Source organism: Mixophyes fleayi, chromosome 4 (assembly GCF_038048845.1).
Source record: "Mixophyes fleayi isolate aMixFle1 chromosome 4, aMixFle1.hap1, whole genome shotgun sequence".
NCBI classification, from domain to species: domain Eukaryota; kingdom Metazoa; phylum Chordata; class Amphibia; order Anura; family Limnodynastidae; genus Mixophyes; species Mixophyes fleayi.
The window spans coordinates 119,413,894-119,431,883 of NC_134405.1; the positions used below are offsets into that span (position 1 = coordinate 119,413,894).

General features: G+C 41.9%; 1 protein-coding gene across 1 annotated transcript in view; it reads right to left on the minus strand.

The window, feature by feature from the left end:
- THSD4 (thrombospondin type 1 domain containing 4) overlaps nucleotides 1-17,990 on the minus strand; it is a 637,279-nt gene that overhangs the window by 569,520 nt on the left and 49,769 nt on the right. The window contains exon 2 of the mRNA XM_075208082.1: nucleotides 3,516-3,639. Within this exon, the coding sequence (XP_075064183.1) occupies nucleotides 3,516-3,544 (29 nt within the window). The 5' untranslated portion in view covers nucleotides 3,545-3,639. The remainder of the gene's footprint in view (nucleotides 1-3,515; nucleotides 3,640-17,990) is intronic.

Below are 17,990 nucleotides of genomic sequence, written 5' to 3' on the forward strand. Positions count from 1 at the left end.
ATGGTTTTCGTTAAATTGTATAAAAATTATCAGTGCAGTTTTTCTAAATGTACTATAGATAATTTCCACCCATTAATTCCTGCAATATTTTTGTACACACTTTCAGAAATGTGCCCCATTTGTAGTAGTCAAGCCTATATGTTAAAACATATTTGATAAACTACAGAGAGCTAAAGTACACAATAATATTACATTTTCCTTGCTTCATTTTTACACCATCACATAAGAGAATAAACAGGCTGTAAATAGGAAAGTCTGTATATTGAAAAAATGTTAGGGGAAGACTTGACTAAAACATACATATTAAAGTGCCACCAGTCAAATTTGTGTAATATTATTCTAATAGATGAAACATGATATTTAATAATGTGATGCAAATAGCCTTATCCATTAAAATGAATACAACCATCATGTTACGTGTTGTTTTCTCTACAGTACATTTGTGCTCTTTCCCCCCAACAAGGTTAGATGGACATATCCATTGGTGGCAGTGGGCCGGTATACGGTGGTATGCCAGCGCGCCACTTGTCCTACGCCTCTATTGTAACACTCATTGGAGACCACAGTTCATATCACTTTTTATTGTGCAGAACAAGTAATGTTTCAGCATTTTCAAGACTATTTGCTTGTATACAAGTGCCTTCATCAGGACTAAACTAGATAGCACATTACTCCCAAAAAAAAAAAAAATCTATATTTTCTTATGCCTTAAAGAGTTGTTTATTTAGACAGTGTTTTAATTTTGCCCTCCGTTTGTAATATCAGCTTTGTTTCTAAATGTACAAAATAGAACAATTTATATTTAGCCACTTTTGTAGGACTGTAAGAAGTTTGTTTCTGTAGTTTTCTTTCACCATGCACATCAAATGGGGATATAAACTAGGGGAACGCGAGCAAATTTAATGTACAACTTGAGACACCTGTAAAGTGGGCAGATAAAAGCAGGCTATAGGAATAACTTATATAGCCAGTGTTTTGTGCCTAGCAGAGAGCAAAAGGCAAACACACAAATTGAAGAATGAATACACCAGAGACTTAAACTACCAAAAAATATAGTTCCCTAGTCAGATCTGGGTCATGCCTTCATATACAATACAAGATAATGTACGTGAAAAAAATTAATATGGAAAACCTTGACACATGAATAAGACACTTGCTTTGTCCCTGACTGCACGAAATTTATCTTCATGGATTTTTCCCCATCTAAATAGTAAAAGTCTAAAATAATTACATCAAAATTGATTATTTGCTATATAAAAGTCCCTTCCGGTCAGTTACCATTATATACACAGTTGATGAGTTTCGAACATTATCTATACCTGCATATTTTCCGGAGGGATCCAGTGCAGTCCGCACTGCTACATCATTTATCCAGAGTTTGAAATCACTAAAGGAAAAGGTTTCTTCACTAGTGATCTAAGATCCACAAATGCCAGGAGATGATGCAGTGGTTGGAGCTGGATGTATACAAAATACTGCATGGAATCTCCTTCCAGCTTATTAAATACACTCTGGCACTGATAGATAAACACTGGTATCTATAGTGTATCTAGAGTAGTGTATATATACTCTTTGAGACTATCAAATCTATTTTTATTTTTATCTTTAATAAAAAGTCGACAAAGATGGACTTCTTTTTTTAAAATGATCATAATAAGACATTTTGCATAGAATATACATAGGCTGTCTTAATCCTATCATAGACCTACCAAAACATTGGACAAAATTAAGCATATTATAATTGAGCACAAAGAAAGTGTTGTATGCTAAGCACAGTCGCAGAAAGGAGACATATTTTTGCACTCACTATGTATGTTTTACAAAATAAGAATACACACATATTGTAAAGGAGTGAATGCTACAAATGTATACATGTAAAAATATCAACGTGTGTTTAATAGCCTGAAACTAAATGAGAAACTCTCAGGGATTCCTGAGTAGAGGCATGTACATTCAACCTGTGCAAGCACCATATACAGAATCCCTGGGATCTAAGTACAGGGTTATTCAAAAGTCGCAGTACACCCTTTTATTTCAAAAACTCTACAGGAAATTGGGAAACCTGAATACTCCAGTAAGGTATGGGTGACGTGGTCTATCTTTTACGGTATGTACCAAACATGGGCGCCATCTTGAAATCGGCCATTCGGCCCAATTCTTGTAGAGTTTTTGAAATAAAAGGGTGTACTGCGACTTTTGAATCACCCTGTATATTATATATCTATTAATTCTGCATGACTAAATTGCTGCTTATTAGAACTGTAATAACTACCTATTTAATAACTACTATGTAAACTATATTGGTATATAAATTAAACAATACTTAATATGCATTAAATCTCCCTAACTCTAATATTAACTATCTGTTTGACTGATATACATATCAACTCCAATAACTACCTATTAACTATTGTCTGATTAATGTAACAACTGTACTATACTATTGACTGAACTATACTGTCTATACATACATACATATACATATATATATATATATATATATATATACATACATACATATATACACACACATTGTATATGTTATAAGATAGCGGGATCCTTCTAAAATAGACATCTGAAGAAACTCTTCGCCACAGGCGGCTAGTGCAGGCAGTAGCGACTTCATGTATTGGGAAGAGCCCTAAGTCCAGCAAAAACACACATTTTTGCCTGAAAAAGGGGCTATGTCCCAATGATAAATAAACCTCTATATGTGTTGGCTAGCTAAGGATACTTTGCAATAGCCCCGCCAATACTGGCAAATTAGCCGGATATTGCAATGACTGATAATAAGAGTGAAATTGATCAGAAGATTATCACACGTTAGTAAATACGGTTATTAGAAGACCGCAGCTATTAGGCCTGTGTGTGTAATCTTCTGGCCACTCTGATAGACTCTAATAAATTATAAAAGTGATCCATGTACAGATGTGAACATGTGGGTCTCACCCAATCAGTCACACATGGCGTGCCAGGATTGGCCAGTGGACTGGAGTGGTCTCTGTTTGCATTATAGTTAGGAATATGCTGTATATCAAAACAAAACAGGACGCGTGATAACAGTGTTATATGATGTCAGTATTAGGTGACAACAGTGAACAGCACAGGATTTTTATGATGCAAGTGCTGGGTACGTAAAAAAAAAAATCAAGCTATCATCTGGGGGCTACGGATATTTGTAGATGAGTAGGAGTTAGTTTTGTTTGGTTCATTTAGGCTCTTTGTATGATTAGACACTTTGTGACTTAAAGATCAGATAGGTTTACATTGAAAAGTGAATATTAGCAAAACCTGTAAAAGCATGGATAAAATTGCAGCAAAGTGTTCTAAAATAAAACCTATATGCATTTTTCCCTTTCTTTACCAAATCAATAAAAAAAACCAGCTGTAATTAAATTATATTTGCATGGTTTTGGAAGAGTGACATGTTTAATGCATTTGAAGTCATGCACCATTACTTAACAAACAAAACTACTAGAATCACACGTCCGCAGCAATAATTGTGAACAACTCACCGTAAAGATACAATCAAACTGTCAACCATGTTCCTAGGAAATGAAGAATCGCTCAAGTGTGAATAAGCTTCCTGAACGTTGATATTGTAGTTTTGATCTAAAGATAATGTCAAGGAATTCCAACCTGGAACAAAAACACATACATATATAAATATATATATATTCAATTTAGACAAATCTATTAAGTGCATTGGACCTGCAAATTTATACTCAAAATACAGTGAAATAAAAGTAAAACATACCAGTGTAGAATACTAAACATTAGTAACATAAGCAGCCTTAGCAGTGTGGGAACAAAGCAAAACAAAATTACAAAGGAACCTGCCTATTCTTTGGTTGTCATTCCAATAGAAGTGGTTGTCATTAAACTGCTGTCATTCCCATTTCTAGGCAATGTAACACTGAAACATAGAAACATAGAATTTAATGGCAGATAAGAACCATTTAGCCCATCTAGTCTGCCCATTGTTTTATTAACCTATGGTAACCTTAAACTTTATTTGATCCCTTATTCTTTATAAGGATTTATGTCTATCCCAAGCATGTTTAAACTGCTCCACTGTATTAGCCTCTACCACCTCTGATGGGAGGCTATTCCTCTTATCCACTACCCTTTCTGTAAAGTAGTTTATCCTCAAATTTCCTCTGAATCTACTTCCCTCCAGTTTCCCTCCAGTTTCAGTGCATGTCCTCGTGTTCTAGTACTTCTTTTCCTATGACGAATGTTTCATGTACCTCCATCCGTTGATATATTTGAAAGTTTCTACCATGGCCCCCCTATAACTATACATATTAAGATCTTTTAGTCTTTCCGGGTCAGTTTGTGCTGTAGGCCATGCACCATTTTAGTTCCCCTTCTTTGTACAGTTTCTAATGTATTTTTATCCTTCTAGAGATATGGCCTCCAGAATTAAAGAGACATCATACGGTATAACAAATTTATATTATATATATATATATATATATATACACACACACACACATATACACACACAAGTTAACCCGTGCATAATACTCATGCATTCTAGTCAAATCAAGCTACTTAAGGTGTTAAAAAGGTTCTTGTCATGCATTTGGGCCATAGCCCAGGCCTCAACCACCAACCACTCCCCACTGTCACCCCCGGCAACCACCAACCACTCCCAACTGTCACTTCTCCTTCAAGAAATATATATATTTTTTTTTAAAATCTTTATAAACACTTTTAACAGGGGAAGAGCGTTACTTCCCGACGTAAGCGCCCTTTTTTAACGTGGTTTTGTCCACATGTCACCACCTCATCATTCTTCTCCATCACCTCATCCTTCATTTTCATCGCCACATCTATCCAGATGTCTTTCCAGACACAGGGCTCTCTCTCAGCGATCCTGAGTATCACACTCCTCTCGCTCTGTCACTCCCGGCAACCACCAACCACTCCCCACTGTCACCCCCGGCAACCACCAACCACTCCCAACTGTCACTTCTCCTTCAAGAAATATATATATATTTTTTTAAAATCTTTATAAACACTTTTAACAATTAACAAATTAAAAACATCTTAGTATACCAAATTTCAGCCCTTTCTGAATTCTTTTTTCCACACACACACTAAGAATTTAGTAGGTCAGTGTACAACTCCGCCCAGTAGGTGGAGCTGCAGCTTGGTTTTATTTTTTCCACATACACACACACACAGACAGACTAACACACGCCACTAGACATTTATATTATAGATATATTTATATATTATATATATATATATATATATATATATATATATATATATATATATATATAATCTCATCATCATTTATTTATATAGCGCCAGCAAATTCCGTGGCACTTTACAGTTGGGAACAAACATTATTAAAACAAAACTGGGTGATACATACAGACAGAGAGGTAAGAGAACCCTGCTCGCAAGATTACAATCTATGGGACAATGGAAGTTAGAAACACAAGGGCATGTGCTACATCACATTGCACACTGGACCAGCTAGAATGCAAAGGTAAAAGTACTGAGTGAGCTGTGTGTGTACCAATGTTGGTCAGAGGGTTGTTGTCTTGTGTTAGCTGTGTAGAGGGTGGTAATATGGGAGATTAAGATGGTGGTTGAGGAATATCATAAGCTTGTCTGAAGAGGCGGGTTTTCAGAGAACGCTTGAAGGTTTGGAGACTACAGAAAAGTCTTACTGTGTGAGGAAGGGAAATCCACAAAGTGGGTGCAGCACGAAAAAAGTCCTGTAACCGAGAATGGGAGGATGTGATGAGAGTGGAAGAGAGACGCAGATCTTGTGCAGAACGGAGGAGTCGAGTAGGGAGATATTTTGAGACAAGTGAGGAAATGTATGCCGGTGCAATTTTGTTGACGGCCTTGTATGTTAGTAGAAGAATTTTATATTGAATTCGTTGAAATACAGGCAACCAATGTAGAGACTGACAGAGTGGCTCAGCAGAGGAAGAACGGTTTGCAAGGAAAATCAATCTAGCCGCTGGTTGCATAATAGATTGTAGTGGTTCAAGTCTGACTTTGGGAAGACCAGTAAGGAGGGAATTGCAATGGTCGATGCAGGAGATGATGAGTGCATGAATTAATGTTTTTGCGGTGTCTTGTGTGAGATAGGTGCGTCTGGAAATGTTCTTTAGGTGTATGTAACATGATTTAGATATGGAGTTGATGTGGGTAATAAATGATAGTTGTGAGTCAAGGATAACACCTAGGCAGCGAGCTTGTGTGGTAGGATTTATGGTTATCAACAGAAATACAAATGTCAGGCAGGAAGCTTCTGTTTTTGGGTGGGAATATTATTAATTCAGTTTTTGAAAGATTGAGTTTGAGTTGGCGAAAAGACATCCAAGATGAAATGGCAGAGAGACAGCCAGTAACGCGAGACAACACAGATGGTGAAAGATCAGAAGAGGATAGATAGATTTGTGTATCATCCACATAGAGAGGATACTGAAATCCAAAGGAGCTTATTCATTTTCCAAGAGAAGTGGTGTAGATAGAGAATAGCAGAGGACCTAGGACTGAGCCTTGTGGAACTCCAACTGGCAAAGGAAACAAAGCAAATTAACACTGAAAGAGCGATTAGATAGGTAGGATGAGACCCAGGATAGGACAGTGCCTTTAAGGTTTTTACTTTTTGCTGTAATCAAATCATTGACAACCTTGGTCAGCGCAGTCTAGTATATATTTATATTACACACACACACACAAATATACACACACACATTACACAAACATTATACTATACCAATATGACTAATTATTTTACTGGGAAAATAGTTGCTTGACCAACACAAGAACATTAAAAAGGTGAAAGTACATAAAATGAACAGAACATTTCCATGCTCTCCTTGCAAAGATCTACCCTAGTCAGGTGCCTAAGTTCTTTATACAGTAAATGGAGCCAGCATTGTGTAGTAAATCACTTTACAGAGACCGCTTACTTCGAAAGTAACTGTCTGTGGAATTCAAATATTCAATAAAATTTTCTTCAGTGGTAAGTTAACCGTGTTGATTTTGGATCTGTATTTTTTAGAAGAGTAGCTAAAATCACATAATTCTACATTATTATTAACCTCAATATCACTAAATTTCCAGTCATTTTCAGTCAATTTTGACCACCTCACAGGTCACAATATCATTTTCATATACTTTCGGACAAAAACTGCAGCGAGCTGGCTGGATGCTAAGCAACAGAGCAATGACAAAAACACACAGCAGTTCATAGCACATCTAGGAACCACATCCACACAGCAGTGGCAGAAAAGAAAAGTGGTACAAGATGGAATTGTCCTTCAGAAATCCCACCCACCCTTATGTAAGATATTTAAAAGGACATGTACAGTTTAACAAAGCAAGCACTCCAGCGACAAGCAGTGCTACTTTGTGGCTGAAGTGCTTGGTTTGTTTGGGCCCCCACAAAACAAGCTACCAAAAGTTTAGCTGCCTTAAGCCCAACAGTGCTGTCAATGAGCTCTACATTATTAAACCATGGAATATGTTGGCGCTATATAAATAAATGATGATGAAGTCTGCTCGTACTGCATCTTTAATCTCCTTCTCCTCTGTGCATACCTTCCTCTCATCCCTGAAGAACTGCCAAACTTATGTAGACACAGGAATGAATATTACAATTGGAGTGGCATTACATCTGCTTCAGTCAGACTGATACGGAACATGTGGGCAGCATGGAATCCGTCTTGCTGGAAAATGCTGCATTGAACAGAGATTTAAACCAATATATAGACATAGTTCAGGAGACTGTACTTAAATTAAAATGTAACCCACCGGATGAGATCCCGAATTTAAGAGAGCTTGTACACGAGAGATACACTACGCTTCAGAAGAAAAATACAGAGGAGGCCATGAGGCAGGATGATAAATATGTCCAGTTTAAAGAACAGCTAAAAGACCGAAGAAAACAAATGGGTGTCACCAGGCCCCTGCAGACGAAAATTTGGAAGATGAAGACAAAGAGATTGCCATCACTCAGAGCACGCTTATGACGAAGTTGGAGATGGTGAACCCAGTGAAAAACACAGTATGTGATCACACGTACGAGAGCAAATGAAAGGATGATTGAAAACAAACTTTAGCATTTATAGCACATGTAGGTAACATTGGCACACAGCGGTAGCTAAAAGGAAAAGTGGTGCAAGATGGAATTGTCCTTGGGACCCTCCCATCCACCCTTATAATGGATCTTAATAAGGACATGCACACTTTAACAAACCAAGCACTTCAGCGACAAGTAGTGCCACTTTTGGGGCTGAAGTGCTTGGTTTCTTTGCCCCCCCCCCAAAACAAGCTAACAATGGTCTTAAGGCAGCTAAGGTAATAGGGCTGTCAATGCACTCTACTGTGGCAAGATGTTGTCGTCATCAACTTCATCCTCAACCTCAGTGTGTACATCATCCTAACACAATATTAATTCATCCTTGCGGGAAAACCACCATTACAGAAGTCTATGTAACATAATTGTCCAAAACAAAAATGTAAAACAAAAAACAACATCTTAAATAAAGGTGAAAATTGACTATCGAAAAACATAAAATTGCCAACCTGCCATTTTAATCAAATATTAATAAGCATTCCAGCATCAGTTAGCTTTCTTCTCTCAGTTAGATCCCAGCACCTGCAATCTACACTGTCATCATCATCACACAATACTAACTAATGCCCCGCTGGAATCCACCATTACAGAAGACTCTGTACTTTGATCTAAATGCCAGTAAAGCCTTCCTCGTGGAATTTGTAGTTCATTTTGATGAACATCATCTTTCCCTCATTTTTAGGAAGCAGCCCCCTACGCCAATCGCTGACAAGGTTCTCGGCTGTGCTGAAAACTCTTTCAGAGTACACACTAGAAGGTGGACAGGTGGATTGCAAAGCGAGTTGGTACATGGGTCTCCAAATTGCCTTTTTTTCCTCCCAGTATGTAAAGGGACTGTCTGACGTGTTTATTTCTATGCTGCCATTAAAGTAATCCTCCACCAATCTTTGGATGTTGATAGTAGGTGGCAGTTTGGGTTACGGCAGAGGTGCCACAATTTTTGGGCAATTCTTTTAGACCAGACCAGATGTCAAAATGTTCTGCTGAATCATCTGCATCATCCTTGGGTCTCTTAAAAAAGCTTAGTTTTTAACAGCCTGAGAAACTGAAGGGGGGGACACCGTTGTGTCAGGTAGCATTTCAGCTGTCAACTTGCCCATCAGGAGCTCATTGCATCTCTTGTGATCTGGGACAATTGGAAATAAAGAGAAGACATAGCTCTTAAACCTAGGATCAAGCATAGTCGCCAAAATGCAGTAATCCAATTTCCAGAAGTTGATAACTCTTCGATCCTGCTGAAGTGATTAAAGTACTTCATCTACAAGTCCGACATACATCCATAATTTATTTGTTTCATCTCCTCCTTCAATATTTCAAGGTGTTTTTCAAAAAGTCTAATTAAGGGAATCACTTTGCTCAAGCTAGCAGTGTGAACTCACTTCACAGGTGACTACTTTGAATCATTTCAGTACCTTGCATAACAAGGAAAGTATTTTCCACTGCACTGGCCTAAAATACATTCCCCCCTCCTTTTCCAATGTCATGGCGTATGTGGATGGCTTTTCGCTGTTCCTCCATCCTCATAAGCATATTAAGTGTGGAATTCCACCTTGTTACCACCTCTTGCTTCAGTTGAAGGCATGGCATAATAAAATTGTTCTTGCAGCTGCTGCAATATCTTACATGTTGTTGCAGAATGTTAAAATGTCACAAAATATTTCGGGCCACAGACAGCAGCTCCTGCACGTCCCTGGGCTAGAAAATGCCATTCTACACACTGTACACTTAACCACAGATAGATGTGGACAAGAGGAACTGGACAAACTCATCATCATCATCTATTTATATAGCGCCACTGATTCCACAGCGCTGTACAGAGAACTCATTCACATCAGTCCCTGCCCCATTGGAGATTACAGGGGAGAGAGGGAGAGAGGGGGAGAAGGGGAGAGAGAGAGAGAGAGAGAGATCAATTTTTGATAGCAGCCAATTAACCTACTGTAACAATTATGGAACGTGTACAACCATACAGTAATGTAGGTATTAAATATGGAGTACTTGCCTTACTCTAGATCAGCACTGGCCGGCCGGTGGTGCGGAGTCTAACGAGCCCCCTGGTGTTCGCTAAGAACCGCCGCAAGGCGGGATGGGCTTTGCTGCGGAGGATCGCAGGTCGCGGTCCACTGGTCTGCCTCTAGAGGTAAGGATGTAGGAGGTAGCTCACGATCACACTGGAACTGGAAGGTAGTATTAACCACTCCGTAGTCAGGATAGCCAAGGTCTGGTACATTGGATACAGATAATGCGTGGTACAACAAGCCTGGGTCTGGTACACTGGAGTGGAGATATATACGTAGTCAGCAAGCCGGGGTCTGGTACACTTGGAGCGGAGATAATACGTGGTCAGAAAGCCTGGGTCTGGTACATTTGGAGAGAGAAGCCTGGGAAGTCAGCAATGCAGAACTGGTACACGGAGAATCCACACAGAAACCACAAGTCAGGGAACAGAGGAAGTTGCTCTGACGCTGCCCAGGCGTCAGAGCAGGTCTTTCGTAGTTTGCATATTTGAATTCCCCGCCCTGTGCTGTCATGTGACAGCGCCGCCGCGACCCGGAAGAGAGAGAGGATCGCGGTGCTGGAGCGAGGACAGGTGAGTTGTAACACCTACTAGTACGTTTTTGGAGTGTGGGAGGAAACCGGAGCACCCGGAGGAAACCAGCGCAAACACAGGGAGAATATACAAACTCCACACAGATAAGGCCATGGTCGGGAATTGAACTCATGACCCCAGCGCTGTGAGGCAGAAGTGCCAACCACTTAGCAACCATGCTGCCCGAAAGATTATTTGATTTATGTGACAGCCCAATGGGTTAGTAAATTGTATTCAGCAGCAGGAACAGCAGCATGTATCCAACAATGCCAGATTATTTTGAGGCAGGCTACTCTGTGTATCAGCGGCTTCACTAAGAGGCATACCAATGACAACCTGTTTGAAAAACTAAAGGATGTCATTGCAACATGGCTTATCCCGCTTGGACTCTCATGAGGATATGTCATTTGTGATCATGCCACCAATATTGTGAGAGTATTAAAGTGGGGAGAATTCCATTACATTCCCTGTTTTGCTCACACAAACTACTTGGTGGTACCGAGCTTTTTAAAAAATGACAGTGGCTTGCAGGAGATGTATAATTTGGGTAATTTTCGGCATTCTGCAATAGCATGTAGGAGATTGCAGCTGCTGCAAGAAGAATCGAATTTGAGGGTGAATGTACTTTAGTTCAGCACAGTGGAGAATACTTTCCGTGTTGTGCAATGTGCTGAAACCACTCTAAGTAGTCACCTGTGAAGTGAGTTCAGATACTGCTAGCTTGAATCAAGTGATTCCCCAATTAGACTTTTGGAAAAGCAGTTAAAGAAATTGAAGGAGATGAAACTAAGCAATTCAGCCAACTATGTAGGACTTGTAGATCAAGTGCTTTATTCGCTTCACCAGGATACAAGAGTTATCAACATCTTGAAATATTTGGCACAGTAGAATGTCACTGGAGACTTTTAAGAACAATGACAGCCCTATTAGAATTTCTGTTTCAGCACTGAAAACTGCCACCTCTCCTGTTTCTGTGTGAGCTATAACTCTGTAGAATATCACTCGAGACTTTGAGGAACACTGCCACCCCTCCTCTTTCTGTTCTAGCTATGACACTGCCCAACTGCACTGGAGACTGCCAACAACTCTGCTACCCCTTTTGTGTTTTTCTGTGAAATGGCGCCGGATCTCCGTGGAGAGCAGTAGTTCTATAATCCAAAACTCGCGAGATCCAACGACGCGACAATTACATTTTGCCTCATTTTCAGTTCCGAGGGCACGCGAAAGGCTCGGTAAAGGCTCGGTACTCGGATCGGCAATGTTTGGGTGTGCTCAGTTTTCCGAGCGTCTCTGTAACAGATTCTGGATACTATATTACTAATCTTGATTAGCACTGGCTTACCTGAGGTGCGGAGTCTAACGATCTCCCCGGTGTTCACCAAGAACCGCCGCAAGGCGGGGTGGGCTTTGCTGCCAGGAGTCGCAGGTCGCGGTCCCCAGGTTCGCCTCAAGATGTAGTACAGCGGGATGAAGCGGTGGTAGCGGAGTCAAACAAGCCGGTTCGGTACACAGGAATGGAGTCAGGCAGAATCAGAAGGCAACTCGGAGTCAACAAGCCAGGTTCGGTACACGGGTCACAAGAATAGGAGAATGGTCAGCAAGCCGGGTCGGTACACAGGGATAGGAGAGCCAGGGAAGTCAAACAGGCAGAGATCAGCACACAGGAAGACACTGGAAACTGGAAGACACTGCAATACACGAAGAGCAGGAGCCAGGAACAGGTAAGTGTTGCTCTGACACTCAGCGAGTGTCAGAGTGAGGTTTTTATACTGAAGAGGATTCAAAATCCCCGCCTCTAGGTTTGTGGTCATGTGAAATGGTCATGAGGAAATTTTTTATGGAAGGATTTAAGTACACGGGGAGCATGTAGATCAATGGCTCTTACCCATGAGCGCTCCTCAGGGCCATAACCCTTCCAATCTACCAAGAATTGTATGGCACCTTGAACTTTACGAGAATCTAGGATAGTTTTAATCTCGTATTCAACTTGATCCAGATCCACAGCAGGAGGAGGAGTTCTGGATGAGGTGGAGAATCTGTTGGTTACCATTGGTTTTAACAAGGAGACATGGAAGACATTGGGTATGCATAAAGAGGGAGGCAGACTCAATCTAAAGGCTACGGGATTAATAATCTCAGATATAGCGAATGGGTCCATAAACTTGGGAGCAAATTTTTTACTGGGAACTTTTAAACGAATGCTCTGGGTGGATAGCCATACCCTGTCACCAACTGCAAAACTTGGAGTCATTCTTCTCCTTTTATCGTAGAATTTTTTGGAACGGGTAGTTGATTGCTTTAAATTTGTCTTGGTTTGTTCCCAAATATCAGAGAAGTTACGAAACAGAGAGTCCACTGACGGAACTTCAGAAGATGACACTTGAGAGAAGGTGGGTAGTCTAGGATGGCAGCCATACAGAACAAAAAAGGGGGAGTTAGAGATGGCCTCATGGAAATGGTTGTTATGGGCGAACTCGGCCCAAGGGAGAAGGTCCACCCAGTTGTCTTGGTTACTAGAGATAAATATTCTTAGAAACTTCTCTAATTCTTGGTTGGTTCTCTCAGTAGCCCCATTGGACTGGGGATGATATGCGGAAGAAAAGTCAAGCTTAATCCCGGATTTATTGCAAAAAGACCGCCAAAATTTTGATATGAATTGTGATCCCCTATCGGAGACAATATGTTGAGGACAGCCGTGGAGGCGAAATATTTCTTTAATAAAAATATCGGCTAAGGAGGAGGAAGAAGGAAGGCCTTTGAGAGCAATAAACTGGGCTGTTTTAAAGAAGCGATCCGTGACCACAAGCACTACAGTACAGGATTTGGAAGGGGGAAGGTCCGTGATAAAATCCATGGAGATCTGTGACCAAGGGTAATCAGGAATGGGTAATGGGAGCAAGCATCCATAAGGCTTCTTCCTAGAGGTCTTGTGTTGAGCACATTTGGAACAAGCAGCAACAAAACTCTTCACATCCTCCAGCAAGGAAGACCACCAGTAGCTTCGGGACAATAAGTCCCAGGTCTTGCGAATGCCGGCATGCCCAGAGAAGAGTGAGTGATGAGCCCAGTGAAGGAGCCGGGTGCGTAGATGTGGCAAGATGAATGTTTTGCCTGGAGGACAACCCTTTTTCAGGTGTGTGGCTGCCAATACTTGACATGGATTTACAATGAATTTATTATCTTCCGAGGATTCCATGTCAGCTGGATCAAAAGAGCGGGATAAGGTGTCTGCCTTCGTATTCTTAGATCCCGAGTGAAAAGTGATGTTGAAATCAAAGCGTGAGAAGAATAAGGACCACCTTGCTTGTCGAGGGTTTAGACATCGAGCAGTGCGTAAGTAAAGCAAATTCTTATGGTCGGTATATATGGTGATAGGAAACTGCGCTCCTTCTAGTAAATGTCTCCATTCGGAGAGAGACAATTTGATGGCCAGGAGCTCTTTGTCGCCAATCCCATAATTCCTATCAGCAGGTAGAAAGCGACGGGAAAAGAATCCGCAGGGATGAAGTTTTCCAGAAGGACCTCGCTGTGATAGTACGGCTCCTGTGCCAACAGAAGAGGCATCTACCTCCAGGACAAAAGGACGAGAACAATTTGGCTGTTGAAGAATGGGTGCAGATGAAAAGAGAGACTTTAATAATATAAAGGCTTGGATAGCCTCAGTGGATCAAATACCAGCATCAGCAGATTTGCGGGTCAATGCTGTGATGGGAGCCACGAGAGAGGAGTACCCCTTGATAAATTGACGATAATAGTTGGAGAATCCTAGGAAGCGTTGAGTGGCCTTAAGGCCCGAAGGTTGGGGCCAGTCAAGTATGGCTCTCAATTTTGTGGGATCCATCTGTAGACCGGTGCCCGAAATAATATATCCCAGGAAGGGAATTTGTCTCTGCTCGAAGGTGCATTTCTTCAATTTGCAAAATAACTGATTTTTTCGGATACGAGAGAGGACCTCCAATACATGGGTACGATGAGATGCTAGATCTTGAGAAAAGATGAGAATGTCGTCCAAGTAGATGACTACAGATTGGTACAAGAGATCTTGAAACAGCTCATTCATAAAGCTCGTGTCACGGGCACTAGGAGTCTTTACCCAGGGATCACCAGGTGATAGGCTTACCAGAGCAGTATAGGTGGTAATATGGTACTCTGGTAGCAGGGTGATCACGGAACAGGAAATAGCAGATGATGAGATGCTCAGGAAAGTCTATGACTAGCAGCACTGGCAATATGGAGGTAGTAATACACGAGGAACTGTATGGACAAAGGACACGTGAAGGTAGTCAGTGGTCTGCGGTAGCAAGTTGTACCACTGCTATAGTGAGGAGGAATGTCCAACAGAAACGAGGAGGTGATGAGAGTCAGCGGTCTGCGGATAGCAAGTTGTACCGCTGTCTGAGTGAAGGAATGGAATCCAAGTGGAGGTATCCGGGGAGTCAGTGGTCTGCGTTAGCAAGTTGTACCACTGCTATGTGAGAGGATACTGGAACAGGTGAAACAGTAAACAGGAGTCAGTGGTCTGCCACTAGCAAGTTGTACTACTGAATATATATGTGAGGAGGTGCACGGGGAGAGACTGCAACACAATATATACACGGGCACCTTGACTTTGATCCACAGTAATATGCACAATATAAATGTATAAATGACTGAACAACACTGCCAATATAGAAAGTCTCTTGAAGTAATCCGGCATGAGATAACACAGTCAATGATGGCAGTAGAGTCAGCAGATAGTACCCTCCAGAGGAGAACCAACACAGTCAATGATGGCAATAGACTCAGCGGATAGTACACTCCAGAGGAGAACCAACACAGTCCAGCAAGGTATGCAATACACAGCACAGTCAATGGGAAGTATGCATACCGTGGTTCAGGAGAAGGCAGTCAGACAGGAGTGCAGAGATACCTGAAGGGCAGGAGGCCAGCAGGATACAAGTCCCTGGATGGGTGAAGCAGGGGTCTAGCAGGTGCAGCGCACAGGTAGGTAGACCAGCAGGGAACACAGGAAGGCGTGGAGAGCGGATCAGCAGTAGATGGATGAGTAGCGCTGAGAAGTAACAGCAGCGGGTCTCTGCGGGAACACGGAGGTAACCAATAGCAACCAGCAGGTGCAGTAACGATGGGACACCGGAGCAGAGTTGAACTGGAACAGATGATCACGGAGAGTAGCGGGTAGCAATAGTGGCAGCAGACTCAAGGAAACACGGTAGAGTAGACAAGGACTGAAGACTGAAGCGCACAGAGGCAGCGGATAGGAATCAGCTAAACAGTCACGATGAAACACAGACGGGTTGCAGGTTGAAGACTGTAGTGCACGGAGGCAGCGGATAGGAATCAGCTAGCAGTCACGATGATGAAACACAGACGAGTTGCAGGTTGAAGCCTGTAGTGCACGGAGGCAGCGGATAGGAATCAGCTGACAGTCACAATCATGAACAGGTGAGTGGATGTGGTTGAAGCCTGTAATGCACGGAGGCAGCGGATAGGCATCAGCTAACAGTCCCAATGATACATGGTAGAGTTGAAGTGATTAGAAGACTGTAGTGCACGGAGGCAGCGGATAGGAATCAGCTCACAGTCACGATGATATAGTAGATGGTAGAAGTGGTATGGGAACCACAGTAGCAGAAGTGGTTTGGAAACCACAGAGGTAGAAGTGGTTTGGAAACCACAGGAATCAGCTGGGCTGAATAAACGAGGAAACACAGGAACACCTTCAGAGACTCATGGGGAATGAGACTCCAAGATCAGGCAACGTGGTGTTGACCACAGGTGCTTAATATAGGGAGGTTGCCTGATCTGCCAATTAAGTTAAAGGAACATACACTGAAGGTTTGGAAAGGGCTGCGCATGCGCAGTCCCTCAGGATAGAGGACGTCCACGGTTCCTAATAGTCCGGGAAGAAGCACTCACAGTCCGGTGAGTGACAGTACCCCCCCTTTTAAAGGTGGGCACAGAACGCCTGGAACCGGGCTTGTCCGGATTTTTGGAATAAAACTTCTTCAGAAGGGCAGGAGCATTAAGATCTTCAGCTTTGATCCATGAACGCTCTTCAGGACCAAAGCCCTTCCAATGAACGAGGAAACGAAGGACTCCTCGCGAAATTTTTGCATCCAATACCTCAGTAATCTCGAAATCCTCCTCCTGATGAACTTGAACTGGCTGCGGTGCTGAGGGAGGAGTCGAGAAACGATTGATAATAAGAGGTTTGAGTAAGGACACATGGAAGGCATTGGAAATCCGAAGATTCTTAGGAAGAAGAAGTTTAACACATACTGGATTGATAACTTGAATGATCCTATATGGACCAATAAAACGAGGGGCGAATTTCATAGATGGAACCTTCAAACGAATATTTTTGGTAGATAACCAGACACGATCTCCAATTTTTAGTGGTGGAATAGCCCGCCTCTTCTTATCTGCGAAAGACTTATATTTGTTAGATGTCTTCTTTAAACAGGTTTTGACCTGAGACCAGATATTTTTGAAGGTCTGACAAGCAGTCTCCACAGCAGGAACTTGGGTGGGCGGGAGGGCAGGAAATTCCGGAAAAGACGGATGGTGACCGTAGACCACAAAGAATGGAGTTTTGGATGATGACTCATGGTACATGTTGTTATGGGCGAATTCAGCCCAAGGGAGCAATTCTACCCAGTTGTCTTGGTTGGCTGAAGAGAACATCCTAATAAAAGTCTCAAGATCTTGATTGACTCGTTCCGTTTGTCCGTTAGATTGCGGATGGTAAGACGATGAGAGTGCTAATCGTATGCCCAAGGTTTTACAAAGGGCCCGCCAGAATCTGGAAACGAATTGTACTCCTCTATCTGACACAATCTCAGACGGACATCCATGGATGCGGAAGATTTCTTTAATGAAATGTTCAGCCAGAGTAGACGAGGAAGGTAAACCGGACAGAGGGACGAAATGAGCCATCTTCGAAAATCTGTCTACCACTACCCAAATAGTATTGTGATTCTTACTTGGTGGCAAATCAGTAACGAAATCCATACTAATATGGGTCCAAGGCTTGGACGGAATGGGTAGTGGTCGCAGCAACCCTGCTGGAGTTCTGCGGGAGGATTTGAACTGAGAACATAAATCACAGGAAGCAATAAACTCTTTGACGTCTCTCCTCATTGAAGGCCACCAGTAACTACGAGAGAGAATCTCAAAGGTCTTATGTTCACCGGCGTGTCCAGAAAAACGAGAGGCATGGAACCACGAAAGGATTTTCCTCCTCAGAGTAGGAGGCACGAGGGTCTTCCCAAATGGTAGCAT